Source organism: Pelecanus crispus, chromosome 6 (assembly GCF_030463565.1).
Source record: "Pelecanus crispus isolate bPelCri1 chromosome 6, bPelCri1.pri, whole genome shotgun sequence".
Lineage (NCBI taxonomy): Eukaryota > Metazoa > Chordata > Aves > Pelecaniformes > Pelecanidae > Pelecanus > Pelecanus crispus.
Genome location: NC_134648.1, coordinates 70,155,717 through 70,174,912, shown reverse-complemented (window position 1 = coordinate 70,174,912; position 19,196 = coordinate 70,155,717). Strand labels below are relative to the sequence as shown.

General features: G+C 43.3%; 1 protein-coding gene across 1 annotated transcript in view; it reads left to right on the top strand.

The window, feature by feature from the left end:
- The first annotated feature begins 2,902 nt into the window (after positions 1–2,902).
- The window catches only part of KTN1 (kinectin 1), a 58,653-nt gene continuing 42,359 nt past the window's right edge, over positions 2,903–19,196 (top strand). Inside the window, exons 1-7 of the mRNA XM_075713067.1 lie at positions 2,903–3,425; positions 5,062–5,199; positions 7,652–7,819; positions 10,134–10,264; positions 12,717–12,833; positions 15,454–15,594; positions 17,690–17,796. Of these exons, the coding sequence (XP_075569182.1) occupies positions 2,903–3,425; positions 5,062–5,199; positions 7,652–7,819; positions 10,134–10,264; positions 12,717–12,833; positions 15,454–15,594; positions 17,690–17,796 (1,325 nt within the window). The remainder of the gene's footprint in view (positions 3,426–5,061; positions 5,200–7,651; positions 7,820–10,133; positions 10,265–12,716; positions 12,834–15,453; positions 15,595–17,689; positions 17,797–19,196) is intronic.

Genomic DNA, 19,196 nt, shown 5'->3' with positions numbered 1-19,196 from the left:
CTGCTTTCATGTGAGAGGCTGGATTTGTGTATGTGAAATTCCCCGCTGGACTTCGGAGATGGTGATCAGAGGCACGCAGATTTGGTGGTTGGGGTGGGAGTGTTCATTTGGCTTGCTCTCTACTTCTCCCTGGTGAGCGAGAGGAGGACAGGAGCAACTGAGTCTGTGGAGGCTCTGAAACTCATCATCGCAATGCTGCGCTCTAGATCGGCGTAGGGTGCAAACGATCCCGTGGTACAAGTGGAGATAAGTGCGGGGAGGGGAGAGCAGGGTGGTGGACGGAGGCTCAGCAGAGCTTGCGTTGCTCAGCCAGCTCCGAGATCAGACCTCACCTTGTACAGTACACATTCCCCACTCAGGCTAGCTGTTAATTATGTATTTATGGCTCCTCTTGGAAGCAGCTGAAGCTTTTAAAAGTGCCTAGCCTTGCTGGTCTCAAAGCAACAATCACTTTCTGCTTATCCGTGGTCCTGCTGCGATGACCATCGTGCCTCCTGATGCTTGATGTCTGGTGTCGGGTGCTGGGAAATGTGTAGGGACGGCTGCAGGGTGTGATCGTCCCGGCTTGGCTGAAGCCATTGGATGAATTTACGGCCAGCTGCGTGCTTGTGGATCAGCAAGGCAGAGGTGGGCTGTTCTGGGCTCTTTGTGGTTAGGTATTGTAACTGTTGCAGTAATGTATTGTAATGATCAACTTAATTACACTTGTGAAAAATCTGCTTAATTACATATTTACTTTGGGGATTGGCTTCTCCCATAAGCATTCGATATTGACTTTGGCTGAGACAAATTTTCAAGATTTGCTTCCTTCAAGAGATGACTAATGCTAGATAGACTTGTAGAATCATAGAATCGTTTAGGCTGGAAAATACGTTTAAGATCATCAAGACCACTTAGTGCAGGAAGCAGGTTTTATCAAGTAGCTGTAACTAATCATCTTGAAACATCCATCTTAGTTTCGAGCATTTTTCTTCCCAAAAGACAAGCTTTTCCTCCCATCCTTCTCAGCCCTTCTGAAACTTTGTGTTGGATGTAATTCTAGACCCAAGCCTTTTCGGTGAGCTGGGTGCACACAGAAAATAAATACAAACCAGGAGGAGATTTAATGTTAGGACAACCGATGAATAATTTGTGTATTGAAATGTTAGTCTTTTTATCTGGATAACTTAATAGCCAAATTAGAGTTCCCACTCCTTGCTTTCTGTGCTGCTCAGTGTACTCTACAATCTATCACAGTAACTCCTCTTTGTCCAGAAACTATTAGATACAACAACTCTTCCCTCTTGAGCTAGAGCCAGGCTCCAAACCAAGCTCTTGCTAATGTGGCAGGATGGCAAGCCAGTTTATGATAGCAGCTTCCAGCACAGCCAGGAGTTGAGGTAAAAAAACAAACAGCATTTTAAGTGTAATACCAGCAGGTATTTAAAGAGCAATCCTCTGTCTGCCCAGAAGCAAGGAGAGCCTGACCTCTTCCTGTGCTGTGCAACTGCTACATGAACTTTATTCCCTATTTTCTTTTTCTAAGCAGCAGTGGAAATACTCCATGCAATATTGCTTTAAGGTGTGGGGCAGTTCCCCCTACTCTTTTAGGGTTGTCTCGCTTATGGCTAGCAGTACAAGTTTCCCCAGGTGGTGTTGGGGACTTTTGCATGTGTGTTGGCTGTTTTGGGGGATGCTGCACTTGGGCAGTGGTTGCAGAGAAGGTGGCAAAGATTATGGGAGACACAACCTGGGTGAGATCCCTTGCCTCTCATTCCCAAGAGAATGGGTCTCCCAAGGGACGGTTGAGTTGAAGAGTCGTCCTTTCTTGTGTAGAGGAAGATGTAGTTGAAGCACGTGCTTTCCACGGTGGTTTTTAAACTGAGTTGGTGAATCAGGAATTGCAGGAATTGCACTTGCTTAATTAGTTTTGGCTGTGTGTCTCAATGGTTGGTACTTTTTTTTCCCTTTGGAACAAACAGTCTGGAGAAGATTTGAATTCTTGCTGCAAAAGTCCAGGTCTGCTCATAGCGATCAGTTGTGAAATGGGAAAATTGGTCTTGTCTTGGCCCCAAAGTTAGGTTTTTAGCTTCATCCTGACTCTTTTAACTCTGTGGTTCCTGCTTTAAAAAAAAGTAATGCTCTGAGCATAAATACTGTTTTCAGCAAATTATCCTGGAGTCATCTGGTCTGTTAGTGCCCTGGAAGTTGTACACTGTTACATGCACAAAATAAGTAACAGAACTTCCTGTTTTCCTATAAATGTGTGGAATTTTCATGAGTTTAAAGCTGGGTTTTAGACTTCAAAAAGCAGTTTTGAAAATACCTGATTCTTTATGGTTGACTAAGATTCAGGGCTCTCTCCCTTCTTCCCCTCATTCCACTTCTGAAGCTGTCATAAATCTGGGAACAAAAGGAAGTTGAAATTTAACTCCCACTTGCCAAGATAAAAATCTAATTCGTTATGTTTGATTTACAGAAGAAAAAAAAAAAAAAGTGTTGCTCTTCATGTACTGGTCCTTATTTCACAGCCTCTGAAAGTGCTGTCTTGTATTTCTGAAATGAAAAACTTTAACTTTATGAAATTCACTTGGGAAAGGAGAATGAGGAACATTAAGAAAAGTAAGGAAAGAGGAGAACTAACTGCTCTCTTCCAAGATCAACAGTCTTGCAAACTGTGGTTCCTTCCTATCCTGGTTAACAACTTTGAAGCAAATGGTAAATGACTCAGAAGTTGTTCAATGATTGATACAGTTTGGTAATTTTATTAAAAGCTATTTTAAGGCTTCTCTAAAACAATGACAAAGCCTTTTTTTTATTATAGTTGGGGGGGGAATAATATCGAGGAAAACCTGTTCAAAACCTAATTTTTTTTTCTTTTTCCCCTGTAGGTTTTTTTTAAAGATAGCTAAGAAAAAGCACAATGGAGTTTTACGAGTCTACCTACTTTATCATCCTCATTCCCTCTGTGGTTATTACAGTCATCTTCCTCTTCTTCTGGCTTTTCATGAAAGAAACTTTATATGATGAAGTCCTTGCAAAACAGAAAAGAGACCTAAAGTTTCCACCTACCAAGACTGATAAAAAGAAAACAGAGAAGAAGAAGAACAAGAAGAAAGAAGCTCAGAACGGGAACATCCATGAGTCTGACTCTGAAAGTACACCTCGGGACTTTAAGCTCTCTGATGCCCTGAGTACGGATGAAGAGCACGTCACTCCTGTTCCCCTGAGCGTGACTGAAGCGTCTACTGGCGTTAGAGAACGGAAGAAGAAGGAGAAGAAGCATAAGGCTGTTCAAGATGATCATGTAAATAAGGAGTCAGAAGGATCCAAGTCTTCAGGCAAGAAAGTAGAACCAGTCCCTGTTACAAAACAGCCCACTCCACCATCTGAATCAGCAGCATCTAAGAAGAAGCCTGGGCAGAAGAAGCAGAAAAATGGAATGGGTATCTGATGTTGCATATGCTTCTTGCACAGAACGCCAAAACCGTGTTCTGCTTTTTGCAAGGCCACAGAGTGTCTTTCTCACAACTGTTCTGCCTGATCTCTATGGGGCAAAGCTCACTTCTAACCTTTTTCTTTCAACGAGCTATTGCATTTTTCTCCCTGTTTTCATCTGGCAGCAATGCTCTGATTTTTCCTCCTCCTGTCCTTGCGTTCTTCTACTAAAGATTGTTGAGTCAAACAGAGTAGCTAGTATCTCTGCTTTGCTCCGTGGTTTGGCTACTGTGCTCTCAAGCTGTGAAAATTTTGATTACCTGAAAGAAGTAATTAGATGTTTGCTGTGTGCATTTTGATGCCGAGCTATGAAAAAGTGGAGTCCTAAGAGTGGTTGCTCTGTTAAGGAAGGGCAGCTAGGGAAACTTCATAGCAGACTGCAAAACAAATCACTGTTTAAGTGCAGGCTGAATGTACAAAGAGGTGTTTGGTGGCTGATTCATGGAAAGAAGCACTTATGGCTGCTTCCTGCCTGCTGCACCTCTATAATTGAGTGGAACTGATGCTAAAAGAAAACTGGTCCAGCCATTGTAACTGAAACATCCAACCTAGAACAGACCGAAAGCTGTAGTCAGAATTGCCTGTGACTGTCTTGGCCATACCCTCAGCAGGAGCTGACATGTCTCAGTGTGGTTGTCTGACTGGGAATAGAAGTTAAAAAAAATAAAAATACCCAGTTTCAGACATAAGTGAAAACTGAAGTATTATCACCCTTTTTGAGATGCAGGCGTAGCAGGTTTGCTACAGGGAGTGAGGAAAAAGAATGACATTGCTGCTCAATGTGGTGGATTTTTTTCTTTTTCCAAAAAAGGGAGAAAAGAGACCCACCCACTACTAACCAAAAAAAAAAAAAAAAAAAAAAAATCAAATCTTGTTTGTGGGTGTTCTCCAAAAATCTCTGTGGCATGGTTAAAATGTGGTCTGCAAGCACTGTTCTGAGGGCAGCCACAACTAACCCTTATCCTTGATTACAGGAGCTAACACCCTAACCTTGTATTGTGTGTCGGCTCTGGCAAGAATATTATATAGTACAGGCTGTCCAAAAAGATAAAAAAAATTCTCACTAGAAACAACTTTTGAAAAGAACAGTTCCCTAATGTGAAACACTTATTTTCTGCTTCTCACAGTCCCAGTAGCTATTGGGGGTGTGTGTGTGTATAAAATACCCAAGTGGGTTCGGGGGTGGGGGAAGGGAATAAAATACTTCCTGCAAATGAGAAACTAATACAGGTAACACGGGCTGTCTGCTCTGTCGCAGTAAAACCTGGATTGGATTTGTTAAACTGTTACTTGCATTGCTGTATGTTCTGCTTGCAGATAAGATTCCTGTCTGTCAAAACACTTAGGTGCTGTGGCTCTTGACTCTGCTAATCCTTTCTGTTGCTTTGGGGTCTCATCTGATACGGGAAGTGTATGTGTTTGGGTGCATGTGTGTACTTATATATGGATAATTTCGTGTTCTGATTCAAATACATGAGTTTCTTTTTTCTGGGAGTGGACTTCAGTGGTTATTACAGATCTACTGATTTAAAAGTAATGCTGGGAATATACAGAAGAGCAAATTGTCTTAATTGTCTGTTACAGATGATCAAGATACTAAGACTGACTCTGTTGTATCTCCTGCCAAAAAGCAAGACCCAGTGCTGCTCCACCAGGAGATAAAGCAAGAAAATGTATCGGGAAAGAAGAAAGTCTCTGCAAAGAAGCAGAAAGTTGATAATGGTGAGAATACAGACTGTGACTTAGTTCAGATAAACCTGACTGTTAAACCTTTTTGCCATCCATGCTTTAGTTTATCTTCCTTTGGAAAAGAAGCTCATAGTAGAATAACTCTCTTAATTTGAAAAAGCAGGAATTCCAGGTAGGGAGGATTGTTCAGCCTGTGATGCTGTTTAATTTTATGAATATCTAGTACCACTGAACGTGGGATGATGCTGTGAAGCTTTCTGAGCTCTTTTGGATCCAAACATCCACACTTGAACTGAGGAGTAACGTGTTGACTTAGACTATAAGCTGAGCAGGCTCTAAGTTGCTCTGAGCGAGGCATGTCTGAAATTGCTGCAGTCATCTGCCCCAAACAAGACTGCAGGTTTTTTTAGCTGGTTGCTTTGACCACGTTCCTCTCATTGTCCTTTTGTTAGCTAGCTGCTGCTCCAACATAAACTGTTCATCTTTGCTGTCAAGGCCTTTACTGTTTGTCATCCTTCATTCTCTGCCAAGATGCTGTTTCTTGTCTCCTCTTGGCTCAGTGTGCCTCTGTTTTTGTGGTTTTTTACAATGAGTGCCGTTGTGCCTGTGGCTTTTGGGAAGAGCGTGACCATGAAGTTCTGCGAGGCCACCTTGTTAGCTTCTCAAAACTCTTCTTTACTAGGACAGCTATGAAGAAGTTGGCGGCCGGTGGACTGCTCCGGGAGTAGACAGTGTTGGGCACTGTTTCCTTTATACTTTGGTCAGGTCATCAGGGTCCAGATCAGTCATGGGCCCTGGTCAGCCCAGGGTGGGGTTCCAAGTAGTGTAGTGTTCTTGTATGTTATAACAACTGAAAAACTTTCAGATTATTCCTGGAAGAAACCTACTGATGGGGAACCTAGGATGTTGATTGGCTTTTATGGATGTTCTTGTGCTTTTCCTGATGCATCCGTTGCCCTTTTTTGAGGGTCCATTTTATGGACCACAGACTTGTCTGTATGTGGCAAATAAGTGTCAGTACCAGCTCAGCCAGCATTAAAGCTAAGCTGTCAGTGCTATGCGGGAATAGCTCACGCATTATTTGAATGCGAGCTGTTTTCTTTTAAAGCCACCTCTCTAAAATGACAGAGCAAAAATTAGCTGCGGTGGGCATCTGGGTTAGCTAAGACAGTACTATGGGGATTTCAGATGTTACTGACACTGTGAAATGTCTCATTGATATTAAATAGATTTTTGAAAGGAGGGGAATAAAATGAGGGGGGGAAGTTAATAAGGCAAGGAAGGGAAAAGGTGAGGATGGTAACTGGATTAGGTAGTGGATATTTCTGCTAGAGGAGAGCTCTCCTGGCTTCTGAGCTTGCAGCGTACCTGCAGGTATTTGCTGGTTGCTTAAGTGGAAAGACTCTATCTAGCAGGTGATACAAAAGGTCTGTCTGGCCTATTTTGCTCCTTAGCAGTAGCCAGAATACAAGTGTTGTATAACTGGTGCTCTGGCAGCCCGGAATGCGTATTTGTCTTGCACTGATGCCTGAAACCTTGCATCTCACCCAGTCCCTCCTCTCTCTCTGGTCTGCTGTGTGGTCTGTTGTCCATCAGCCCCTCAGCCTGGGCTGGCTGGGTCAGGCAGCTTTCCTGCTGTGGCACGGCCCTGCGCACGACGTCTTGCCTACTTCAGGCAGTGTGGGCCAGCAGCTCAGGAGCTGGGCAAACAGCAAATCCAGCTCTGTTGCTGGCCGTATCTGTTGTCCCTGGTCTGTTGCTCTTCCTCTCCTCTCCACTGCTTTTGTCTGAGCAGTGCAGGCTGAAAAGTTCTTTGGACAGAGGCTGATCCTCACCACGTTTACACAGTGCTGTGTGAATGGAGACCCGAGGTCGGTCAATACCTCTGGGTACCTCTCTGAATATTAATGATGCCTAAAGCCTGCTCTGACAGATGAGATCTCTTCATTAAGTGCAGTTGAGTCTGCGTGTGAAATAAGCTTGATTGCTGTCCCTACTGCATGTTCTGCCTAAATGGTTTAGTTCACAGGTGATGTAATCTAGGTGAAAATGATGGCAGTAAGGTACCAGCTTTTAGCAGAATAGGGATAAAAGACTTTACTCGTGCTTCAGGGATGCCGAATGATTTCATGCGCAGCCACAAGTAAACCAGTCTCGTCGATGCGATGTGCAACTTTCTCATTAAAGTGAAATGAAAGTCAAAATGTAAAAGTTCTTCTCTGCTACTTGTTAACATGCTAAAAGGCAGCTTTGGAAATAGAAATTTAATTGAAGCTATTAAATTAGAGACCTTTTATTTAATGAACTTACCTGAAAAGCTTTAATGAGTTAGGCTGTGAAGGATAGTAGAAAATAGAGAGTATAACTACCTATTGAGGTTAGAGATGCTTTAATCCCTCTCTCTAATATGTTATGCACCTTTTCTAAAAATGTTGATTTTAATTATTACAAAGCTTTAACCCATCCTGTGGACTTTTGATTACAGTTTTGGTGGATGAACCTCTTATTCAAGCCACTACTTATATTCCTTTGATGGATAATTCTGACGCTGGCACTGTGGAAAAGCGAGAAGTCGTTGAAATAGCAAAACAAAACGTGAATGAGGGGATCCAGAAGAGCAGCGGCAAGAAACTGAAGAATGAAACAGATAAAGGTAAGAACCTGATCTCTGTCTCTGGCATAGCCTGCTTGCAAACCTGAACAGGGAAAACATGCTGTGTATGTGGGGAGAGGCATCCTCTCTTACTTGCTAGGAAGAAATGACTTGATGAAACCATTTGTGGCTGCAGGACACTGTTTTTTTTCTTGTCTCATCAAGTTTCTCCCCTGTCTTTGGTGCTGTGGAAGGGGGTTTGCACCATCTGAATCCTTTTAATGCTGACTATAGGCTTTTGTGTCCTCACAGTGAGCAAATGGGTATTGCATACTACATAGATGAATACCAGCTAGTTTTGCAGTAGGTAGTTCAGGCATCGCTAACAGTGCTGGACTCTAAACCAAAAGCTTTCGGCACAGGCTGTTGGAAGTCTGCTCGAGGCTGGGAGCAGCTTGTATGCTCTAGGGCTGTTCATGGAGCTAGCTAGGGCTGACCAGCAAGCGTGTATCTCCAAGCGCAACATGGAGTTACCTGAAGCAAATTGCCGGTGGAGATAGTCTGGCAGTTTCCAGGAAGACTTTGAATTTTGCTTCCTTCATGCTTTCCCACAGAGGCCTGCAGAGATTCATGAGCATTGTGTCCCACCCTGAAACTTTAAATAGGCCACTGACCTGCTCAAAGCATGCCAAACTCACTGAGCCATGAGGTAAGACCCTCAAATTTGGGGGTTGGGCTAGGTGATCTCTAAAGGTCCCTTCCAACCCAAAACATTCTATGATTCTATGAAATTTGTGGGCAGCCAGATAGGAGAAGCCAAGTGACTGACCAGTGATTCCCTGCTCAGGTTCGTGCAGAAGGCTGGCTCTCCAACGTTGTCTGCCTGGTCACTCACTGCACTCTTTGGAACATCTCTTTAGACTTGTCTTCTGAAATGCTCACTTGAAAGCTTCCTGGCAATGCTTTGTGGTAGCGTTGGATTCCCCCTTGCCTGCGGCTTCTCTTGTGCTTCTAGCTCAATGGCTGCGTATTACTGCCCTGCAGCATCAGAGCCGCTCACGTGCACCCGTCCCTTCTCATTTCCTTTGCAAGCTGTAACCTTCTAGATGAGCTCCTGATTCTCCTGTGTCAGCTGGGATTTGCCCTCCCAATATAGAAATCTTCCCCTATTCTAATTGTAAGCTTCTTGGTCTAGGCCAAGCTGCTATAGACTCCCGGCTAACCGGTCTGTGGTCTCAAGTTTTTGGCGTATTCCTGGTAAAAACATCATTGATGATGTCAGTGCAGCAATGATGTGATCTGAAGTCTGTGACTAAGTTCGATTTAGGACTAGGAGAGAGTGTGCCACAATTTTTCAGGACCTCCCCGGCCTCTCTGGACTCTTACTCAGTGATTTGTTCATATGCTCGGTAATTTCTCTTAGAGGCTTAGTATCACCAGCACTTTTTTGTTCTTCATTCATTCACTTTTCAAATTCTGGAGAGGTTTGGGTTTGTGTGTCTTGGTTTCAATCTCATGTTTAGTACCTATGGTGGGAAACCTGGACCCTTCTCCATGATCTGTGGGACGTTTTCTGAACCAAGCATCACTTTTAAGCTTTTTTTTTTTTTTTTTTTTATTTTCCCCTTCCAGTCCCTTGATGTACTTTTGTGCACTGGTGAATATTTGACAGAGATATTGGATGCCTCGGTCTTGTGCTTCCATTTGCTTAAGTTAGGGGGCCACCTAATGACCTACGGATGTGCAGCCTGGTTTTTATGAACAAATGTTTTTTTTTGTTCCTGTAAAACCATTGAGTTGAATTGTGTTTCCTTGTTTGTGTCTTGTTAAACACTGACTGGTTTATCTTCCTACTGCTGAACTCCTCCTGCAGCAGTTCATTTCCAAACTTAGACTGATGGTATATTTTTCTGGTTTCCATACATTGTAATCAGAAATATGCGAGTTCTTAAATTTGTTACCTTGTCATTTGCATATGTTTGTGGAGCCAGGCTGTCCTTTAAATTGAGAACTCAGTTTGAATTACTGTCATAATACACTAGAAAGGACTCCTCAAGTTTTCACATTAATGCTTTTTTTTCCCCCCAAATCTGTGTTATGCTTTGTCATCTTACTAGCAACGCTGTAAATGTTACCAACTGTACAAACAAAGTGGTGGGATTTTTTTCCCAAAACTGTCAGCTGGCAGATTGTTATCGGATTTAAATCGGAGATATGTTGTTTTTGCTGAATGTTCGTGACCTTTTGGTTCTTGGCATTTCAGACTGAAATTAAATATAATGCATAATGATATCCCATCACATGCTGTTTCGAGGCAAAATAAATAATTTTGTATGGAGTCCAAAGTAAATATATCCTCCCTTCTGTGTTGCAGAGAATGCTGAAGTAAAATTTAAAGACTTTGTAATGGCCATGAAGAATATGATCATCACTGAAGATGAGGCCCGTTGCATAGTGGAGGTGTTAAAGGAAAAATCCAGTGCAATTCATGATGTCTTGCAAAAGGTGAATGACCGTGGGTGGGGGGGGAGAGAAGACTATTAAATAAGCAGAAATTGGAATAGATGCTGTCAAATTAGCTGTATCAATGTTCTGTTGTGACTTCTGCATTCTGTCTTTGGAAGACTTTCCAGCTGGTCTGTGCTTGCTTTGCATGCAGAAAGCAGTTGTCAGATGTCTGCCTGCTGCCATCTGCCATCCCAGGGGCTGGCTAGACAAGCTGATGGCTTTTGACCGCTCATAAAGAGCAGACATAACCATGGAGAATAACACATATAACGCAGGACTGCTGCTGCAGCTGCCGCGTGTGTATTGGCATGGGGGAAGGCTACGTGCTGACTTTCGGGAGTGATCTTTCACAAATGTGTAAATAGGATAAATAATGGTAGAGATTAAGAAAAAGCTGCTGTGGTTGTGCACTCAACCAGCTAATGCTGTGTTTTGCAAGTCTCTCCGTCTTGTAAGTCTATACGTTCTAGTCTGCTGGGTTCTTTGGATATTTTTCATAGGATTGTAGGACAGTTCAGATTTGGAAGGGACCTCAGAGGGTCTGTAGTCTAGCCTCCTACTCAAAGGTGGGCCAGCTCTGAGGTCAGCTCAGGCTGCTCAGGGCTTTATCCACTCTGGCTTGAAATATTTGGGGACTGAGACTGCACAACTCCTCTGGGCAACCTGTGCCAGTGCTTGGCGGTTCTTTTTAAATTTTTGTACTAAGATAGAAAAGAGTGGTGACCACCAATATCTTACAAATATCTACTCCTCTCTCCCATGATTCATTATGGTTGTCATTTTGTGCTTGTAACATCCTGTTTGTCACACTTGAAGTCTTGCAATTCTGTATTCTTCTGCAGAAGAGATACCAGAACAGAAATGCAGAACTGGATATGTGTCAACTCAATTAACGCAATGTAGTAGCGTATCACATAATTTGGGTTGGAAGCGACTTCAGGCAGTCGTGCAGTTCTGAGCAACTGCCTGCCCAGAACAGGGTCAACATTGAATTTGGAGCAAGTTGCTTAGGAATTTGTCCAGCTGGGTCTTGACACCCTCCAAGGACAGAGACTTTACAGTCTCTCTGGGCCTCTGTTTCAGTGCTTGACTGAAAACCCTGTAGTGGTACACTTGCAATGGTGTCCCCTGTTTTATTTGGAGCATCACAGAATCACAGAATGGTTTGGGTTGGAAGGGACCTTAAAGACCATCTAGTTCCAACCCCCTTGCCATGGGCACAGACACCTTCCACTAGACCAGGTTGCTCAAAGCCCCATCCAACCTGGCCTTGAACACTTCCAGGGATGGGGCATCCACAATTTCTCTGGGCAACCCCTTCCAGTGCCTCACCACTCTCATAGTGAAGAACTTTGAGTCTATAGCAGTAATTTAAAAAGTCTATGAAGAACAACCATGACAAAACAAAGAAAAAGGAATAAAGACAGGGCGACCTGGCTGAGGGCTGACTGCGGTGATGGTGGTTTCCACCAGCGTGAGATGGGACAGCAGTCAATCTAGTACAATCAGCCAGCTTGCTTGCTGTATTTGTTGTTTTTTTAGGAATATTTTGTGTTAAAGGTAAACTTCTTGGATCAAAATGGGTTCCTGCGTTTGTATACAACCAAAAAATGTAGGTTTCTGTAGATGGAAATGTGAATATTTTCCTATCTGTAACTCATGCAAGACATTGACAATGTGTTTTGTGTACGTATGCAGTGCAATACTATTAAAGGAGAACTTCTGAGGAAATTCACAGTGGGTTTAGGGGACTGACACTCCTCTTGGCTGCTTTGGTTATCGGACTTCATTGAGTGAAGTCTGAGTGCAAATTTTAGAAGGTTTGCCTCTTACTGCAGTTATTTCACTTTAGGACAGTATGCAGGTGGCAGGACCACTGAAACTTTGTGTGTCAGTGTGCCAGAAGAAATATAATTATGTCAACTGGAGGCTCTCCTGTGAAGTGGAAGGAGAAACCAGATCAGCATTCCCTTTTTCCCTTTGTAGTGAGAGATTTCAAGAGATTAAGTTTGTAGTTATTCAAGTTGGGTTATACCTGCTCTGAGTGTGGGTTGGACCAGGTGATCTTGGAAGTACTTTCCAACCTCAATTATTGGATGATTTAGCATCTCTGCATCCCTTTCCTTTATTTCTCTTAATGGCTGTTCTTTTGTTTTCCCCAGTGCCACCACAGCAGCTCTCTTCCAACATGGAAGCACCTTAAGAGCCCATTTATTCTCTTAATTGGTTTCAGTGCGTTTGAAAATGCATTTCCGTGTCTAATGAAATCGGCGCTGCAGGATCCATTAGCAGCAGAACTGGGTACTGGTGGTGCCACATACGCCATGCAGACAGATGATCCGGGGGCAGGAGGGGGTGTTTCTTCCTCTCAAGTTTGCTCTGCTGCCTGCTAGTGTGCTGTGCAAGTACTTCTGGCATGTATGATCATTTTTATGTACTTTTGCTGCAGGCGAGCAAGGCTGAGTCGGCTGCAGCTGTACATCAGCTACAAGACAAAGAGAAAATGCTTGCTGCAATGAAGGAGGAGGCAGCCGTTGCAAAGGAGCAGTGCAAGCAGCTAACCCAGGTAAATATGAAGAGGTTCAGGCGTATAGAGAGCTGTGGGAGGGAAGCAGGGGCTTGTAGGACTAGCAGCCAGCAAGTGCTTTGCTGAGATTACTGTAAGTTGAAAGATGGAATTTTTTTCCTATTGGGAAGGCTTACCACGACACGATGTTTGGGTTTATGATGCTATTAATGTATTTATGCAGAGTTACTTTCCAGTAGTTTTTCCAGAGAGTTCATTTACTGAGACTCTTAAGCTGAGACTATTTTTCTTTTCCAAAGGTTACTTTAAAAACACTTCCTTCATGAGTATAATATGGCTTTGTGGATGCAAATATTAAAAAACTTCTGTGCATTGCAGTTTTAACTTGGTACATATTCTAGCATTCACATGCTTGTGTGCTTCTAGGCACAACAATTGGCAGTTTTCTTCAGGAAGGAAGCTATAGAAAGTGTAGACTGCCTGCTTAGCCCCTTGAGTTGCAGCTCTGATTGCTTTAGACTTACAGGGTTGCTGATGCACCACTGTCAAGACTAGTTTATTAAATTTGACTCTCTTTATGAAGGTTTCAGAGGAAGGCAGTTATGGTAGAACAAATAATTAGGCAGATATGGAGTGAATTGGAGACTCTTCTGGGGGAGGATTCTTATGTTTTGGCTGGTCTGGAAGCACAGAGGCATTAGGTTTAGGAGGAAGGGGGACAAAAGTTGGGCACGGAAGGCTGGGTGGCTAAAGATGGGAGCAGAATGGCCGGAGGGCATGGGAGGTGGGAGCCTTGGGCAATGAGAAGGGAAGAAGGGAGTGGGTATTGTGTGAGCTCCTGGCAGGGCACGGGTAGGTGTATACCTGCAGGAGGGATTGAGAGGTTTGGGATAGTCAGTATGAAACCGTAGGGAGAAAGGACTTGTGATGTGTTTGGAGGGGAAAAAAGAAATTCTGGCTCAGGATTGCAGGGTGAAAGGGCGGGAGGTACCTGCTGCTGAAGAAGCAGAGGGGAATGTATGAAGGAGCCTGGGTGTGGGGGAAGCTGACGTTGGGGAAAAAACATCTGCAAAGTGGTGCTGCGAAGGCAGGGCAGGAGCTGCGGAGAAGTAGGGGTCATTGGGGGGGTTTTGCCGTCTGGATTGGGGGAGGGAAGGGAGAAGGAGAAATAAATAGGCATTCCTGAAAGCTGGGAGAAAATGGGTAAAAGCAAAGTTGCTGCAGTGCTGAAGTATCAGGATAAACAAGGGGAAAAGCTCAGCTTGCCTGACTCTTATCTTCTAATTAACGTGTTTCTCTGAAAACACTGCCAAAAGCTTTAAGGGACTTTAAGGTGCAGAGATGTTCCTGCAGGGGTGTTGATAAAGATGATAACTGGAGAGGATAAATGAGAGCAAGAGGTGCCTGACCTGGGAGGTATTTGGCAAAACACAAGCTGGGTGAAAGTTAATCTTCCCGGGATCTCTGGCACTGCCTTGACAGGGTGCCGAGTTAGTGAGGACTGCAGATGGATGGTGGAATTGGTGGAGGGGTAGAAGGAAGCTGCGGTATGTCCTGGCACCCTTCTTTTTGTTGCACCTTAGCAGGTACAGCTGTAACACGGAGAAGGCTTTGTGTTGAGCTGTTTACCCCGCGTTTGCAGAAGTGACTTAAAACGTCTGGTGTGACTTAAGTTCCTAAATGCCTCCCTGGACGTGGCCTTGGGAACTCGTGTCACTTATTTCAGTCAGGGAGAACGGCCTCCTGAAGCTAGTCAGTTGGATCTAAAAGAGAGAATAGCTTTTATTTAAATTAAAATGTGGAAAAAGCTATAATTACTCTGAAGAGATGGAGGGTATTCAGGCTAATAATTCAGATCAGTTAAATTGTGTCAAGGCTCCCTGGCGCTGTAAGGAGCTGCGTGCTGTGCTGCGTAGTTGGAGACACCTGAAGCTTAAATGGTACAAATACATCGTTCTGCAATGGGAGCTTGCTGAAAGCTGCACTTAATGTTTTTGCTTACTACAGCAAGTGCATTTATATTGCAGAGGAGCAGCTCTATGGATTTCTCAGGTGTCTGGGTTGAATTACTAGCTAATAAATGATTAATCTAAATAGCAATGTGTATTTTCATTTGAAAGCTATAATAATGGCATCATGCTGATGGGGTTCAGGGCTTTTCTGGCTGTTGCTGGGTACTAAGAGCCTATCTCCTGACACAACTGATGCCTTTGCAACCTGCTACAAAGCAGTTATTTGCTCTAAAATGCTCTGTAGTTTTGCCACAGTTTACCTGCGTTCTTCCATTTTGCTAAACTGGGGGTGAAAATCTAAGCTCTGCCCTGCGTGATATCAGTGGTTTTAATTGTTAGGACTCTGTAATTTGGCCAAACTCGACAAGAGATAAGACTCCAGCTCTTCTGAAACAACAGAAGATCAGTGTTTAAATTGGCAAGCCTCTCTTTAATAAATGTGAAATTATGCTGATCCTAAATCCTCATAAAGGTGCTGGAAGTTTGGTCAGGTCTAATGCTGTCATTTCTCTGCATGAAGATTGATGCTGATTTTGGTTTGATACACACTTGCTATATCTTTAGTTATCTTAAAACGCTCACTAGTAGACTCTAGAAAGGAGCAATAGATGACTTCTTTCCCTTTTTTCCTTTCACTCCCATCCAAGGAGCTGGTTGCAGAAAAGGAGCGAAACGGCTTGCTTACAGCGAAAATGCGAGAGCGCATCAACACGCTAGAAAAGGAGCACGGCACTTTTCAGAGCAAAATACATGTTAGCTACCAAGAATCTCAGCAGATGAAGATAAAGGTAAATGCTTTACCAAAACTGGTCGAGTTGATGTTCGTGCACAAGATCAGTGCTGAGAAACCTTGGCTTTAGCCAGGGTGCAGCATTTGTCATTTGCTCAGACAGAAACTGGATTCACTGATTACCCTGAGCCTTGAACGCAGTGTGCTGGTAGCTGGTGTGGTGTAACACATCTGCATGAGCACGGGAAACTTTGTGGCAGTTTCCTGGCTTAAAAGAAAGACAAGATGTTCTCAGAGGTGACTTGTAATCTGTAAAAGACCAGTGCTAGCTAGGCAGCTGGTCTCTGTTCTTAGTTACTTTTACTTTGTGGTATTCTGCTGATATGTTTTTCAATTAAAGTGTAAAATCTAACCGAAATACTCAACTCCAGAGAGCTGCTAATGCTGATGATCATTTACCAGCTGATAAATCTTTTTTTTTTTTTTTTTTTAATTTATAGTACAAAGTGACAACATAGCATAATATACAAGAAATATTGCCTGGGAGAGTGCTTTGCTGAAAATATTTGAAGGGCAGACACTTGCATTTTTTTAAGACCCTTGTTCTCTCCTGAAGTTGCATTATAATGGAGTGACCTGAGAAGAGTTTGTTTTATCAGATTAAAAAGTTTGACTTAAAGTTTTTGAAGAAAAATGGACCCTCTTATACCAACTTGACTGGTGCTTAGATTTTACATTCCAGTATTTTTTCCTATAAAAATGTCACAGCATCAAGCCCAGCATGTGAACTTTCCGGCTTTAATACTGTATCTTCTGTCTTGGCACTTTGGAGAGTAGCATCTCTGCAGTTTTGGAGCAGAACTATGTTCTCTAGAGCAGAGACAACTTCCTTTGAACCTATACAGACAACTGCATAACGAGAGGGTCTTACTGCTGGCTGGGGAGGGTGAAGGAGATCCAGGCAGGACTGGGTGGCTTTTGCAAATGCTGCTCTGGCAAGGCAAAGCTCGAGAAAGGATGCGGAGGAACCCGTGCTCTGGTTCTGCTCCACCTGCTGATGTGCCCTAGCATTGCAGGGAAGCTGGAAATGGTCCGAGCTTCCAGTTATATGGGGCTTGTGCCCTTGCTTCTGTTGGGATCTTGTGTATCTCTTGGTATTAAAAAATAAAGGGGGGGGTGGGAACCAGGAGAACCCCCCAACAAATGTCCAAGGACCAGTTTGTTACATGTGTTGGTGCTGAAATGGAGGTGGCTGCCTGACAAGGGACTGCTGTTGCCTGCTGTGGTTGTTACACAAACATTTGTTTGGATTCTTTTATATACAAAATCCTCGTTGGTGAGTCAGCCATTTGATGAAACTGGGTCTTGGAAATGGTGACAGCCATGTCTACAAACTGGCACTGGCAGAGGAAGAAAGTATAGCTGTATGTGCTTGAGGATTTTCAAAGGCTGTTGGGCTGTAAGAGCAGCCGTGCTGTCGTCTGCAAATGCAGAGTCCATTTTTTTTTCCTTTGAATCCTATCTTTTGATTTGTGTTTGCAGTATTCTGAAGCAGCCTTAGGTTATCAGGGCTCCTCTCTGCCTCAGTTTCAAACTCTATTGGAAGTGCAGTTGAAGCACATTATTGCCTAAATAAAGGATCCATTTCACAGTCTTGGCTTCAGTGCGAAGTACCCTTTTGCAATTTACATGCTATAATCTGTGTATTGTTAGTTTATACTCTTTCTGCTTTGCTTAAAGGCTTTGCAAACTTAGCTTTTAGTGTTACTTCACAATGCACTTATTTTATTTCCCTTTGGAAAAGTAATATATTGATATCCAGTTATTGACAAGTATCTAAAGTTATATGGCTGAGCAGTCAGTATCCTGAGTAACACTTGTGTAGTCTTTTAAGCAAAGTTGCCTTGCTAAATAGGTTGGTACACTGGTATAAAAGGAAACCGGTGCTTTTAGTTGAGCAAGAGGGTCTCAATTGCACAGTTTAATTTAAGAGCAGGTGTGTGAGGAAGGACATAAAGCTGCCCCTCTCCCAAAAAATCCACTTAGTTTTATTTACTTAAACTATTGTGATATCTACTATTATAAGTTATTGAGTTGGTGTATTTTCTCCTTAGTTTAATCCTTTTTGGAATTGATCTTTTCTTCCCCATCAGTTCCAGCAACTCCGTGAGCAGATGGAGGCAGAAATAAGCCACCTGAAGCAGGAAAACGGTATCCTGAGAGATGCTGTCAGTACTTCTACCAATCAAATGGAGAGCAAGTATGTTAGCAGCTCCTCGGAGCGCTCTGTGTTTTTAAGCCTTCCCTAAAGAGTTGTTCTGACTTCTGCTCCTTTTGTTTCCATCTCCTTGGCTGTCTCTGAATTTGTGGTTACACTAGTAACACAGTTATTTTGGGCCGGGGAGGTAGCTATTTGTATTTGTATTGACCCAAGGCTTTTCAAAATACTGTCTTTTATCAATTTGATGCCTGAGCTTTTTGAGAGTGGGCGCTGAGGCTTTAACAGAAGGGCAGAAGTGCTCAGTCACAGTTGGTGTTTTTGGCAGGGTATGTATCCTTTCCCCTGGAGCTTTAGGTGCCGATGCTGGCCTCTTGGGAGAACAGCAGCTCTAAACTTATAAATCAGTCTTGCAATAAGAAAAAAATACCAACACCCTGCAGTTAATGATACTGCTGGGGTGGCACTTGGATTTATCTGCTGGTGTTGCAAATGTTTGGAGAAACAAAAAAACATCTCAAGGTTTTGTCTTTTGTGAGTTATGGCTTAAGCTGCCCCTGAGCTGGCAGGGAGGATTGTATATATTGTGGTAAAAGCTGAGCACCCTGGTGAGGTGCGTAGTCAGATGGATGAATTGCTGTGCCAGTGGGCTTCCACCTATAGAAAGCAAAACCGACGCTTTATATGTTCTCAGACATTTCTTACTTTTGGAGACTAGAATGTCAAAACCACTGTCAGGATTTGGAAAGGGCTAAGGGCTCAGTGTCTTCCTTTTCGGGCTATGCTGCTCTTCCAGAGATGCTTCTTCTAGATGAACCTTTTTGTTAGCGGCTTCTGCACTGCCGGGTGCAGCTCAGCAGGGGCCGTTCCGCTCCTTGCGCGTGTCCTGCCGGGGCAGGTCGATAGAACGAGCGCTCGGAGAAGGGTGCTGGTACCCTGATTGTAGGTGTCTTGTTTGTAGAAATGAAGCGTCGTTATCTCGTAGACAGTTATCTTGAAAAAACCTTAATTCAGGCAAACTTAAGATAAAAATAGAATGCTTTTTATTTGCTTTGAGACAAAGGGGAGCCTTTTAAAATTCTTCCCTTGGGCTATACAAATGCATCTTCTCTCCCTAAGTGAGAGAGTGCATCAGATACCTTTATAAGTTAATAGATAAGTCAAGGCCAGGAGGCAACGTATAGTCTGAAGAGATGCGTGCAGTTAGTAGTCCAGGAGGAATAGTCCTGAGTAAGTCCGAGATCAATAATCCTTTACGGGACGAGGAAAGGAATGTGAATTTTCATGTGAGACTTCTCCTTACGCTGAGCCTTTTGTTTATATAAGCCTGTCCAAATTATGCCCATCAGCTTGCAAACCTTTTAAAGGAACTGATGCTTGTGGCTTATTGCTGACCTTTTGTTTCTTTCTTACTCGGTGCATTGTAGCTGCTGTGCTGATGG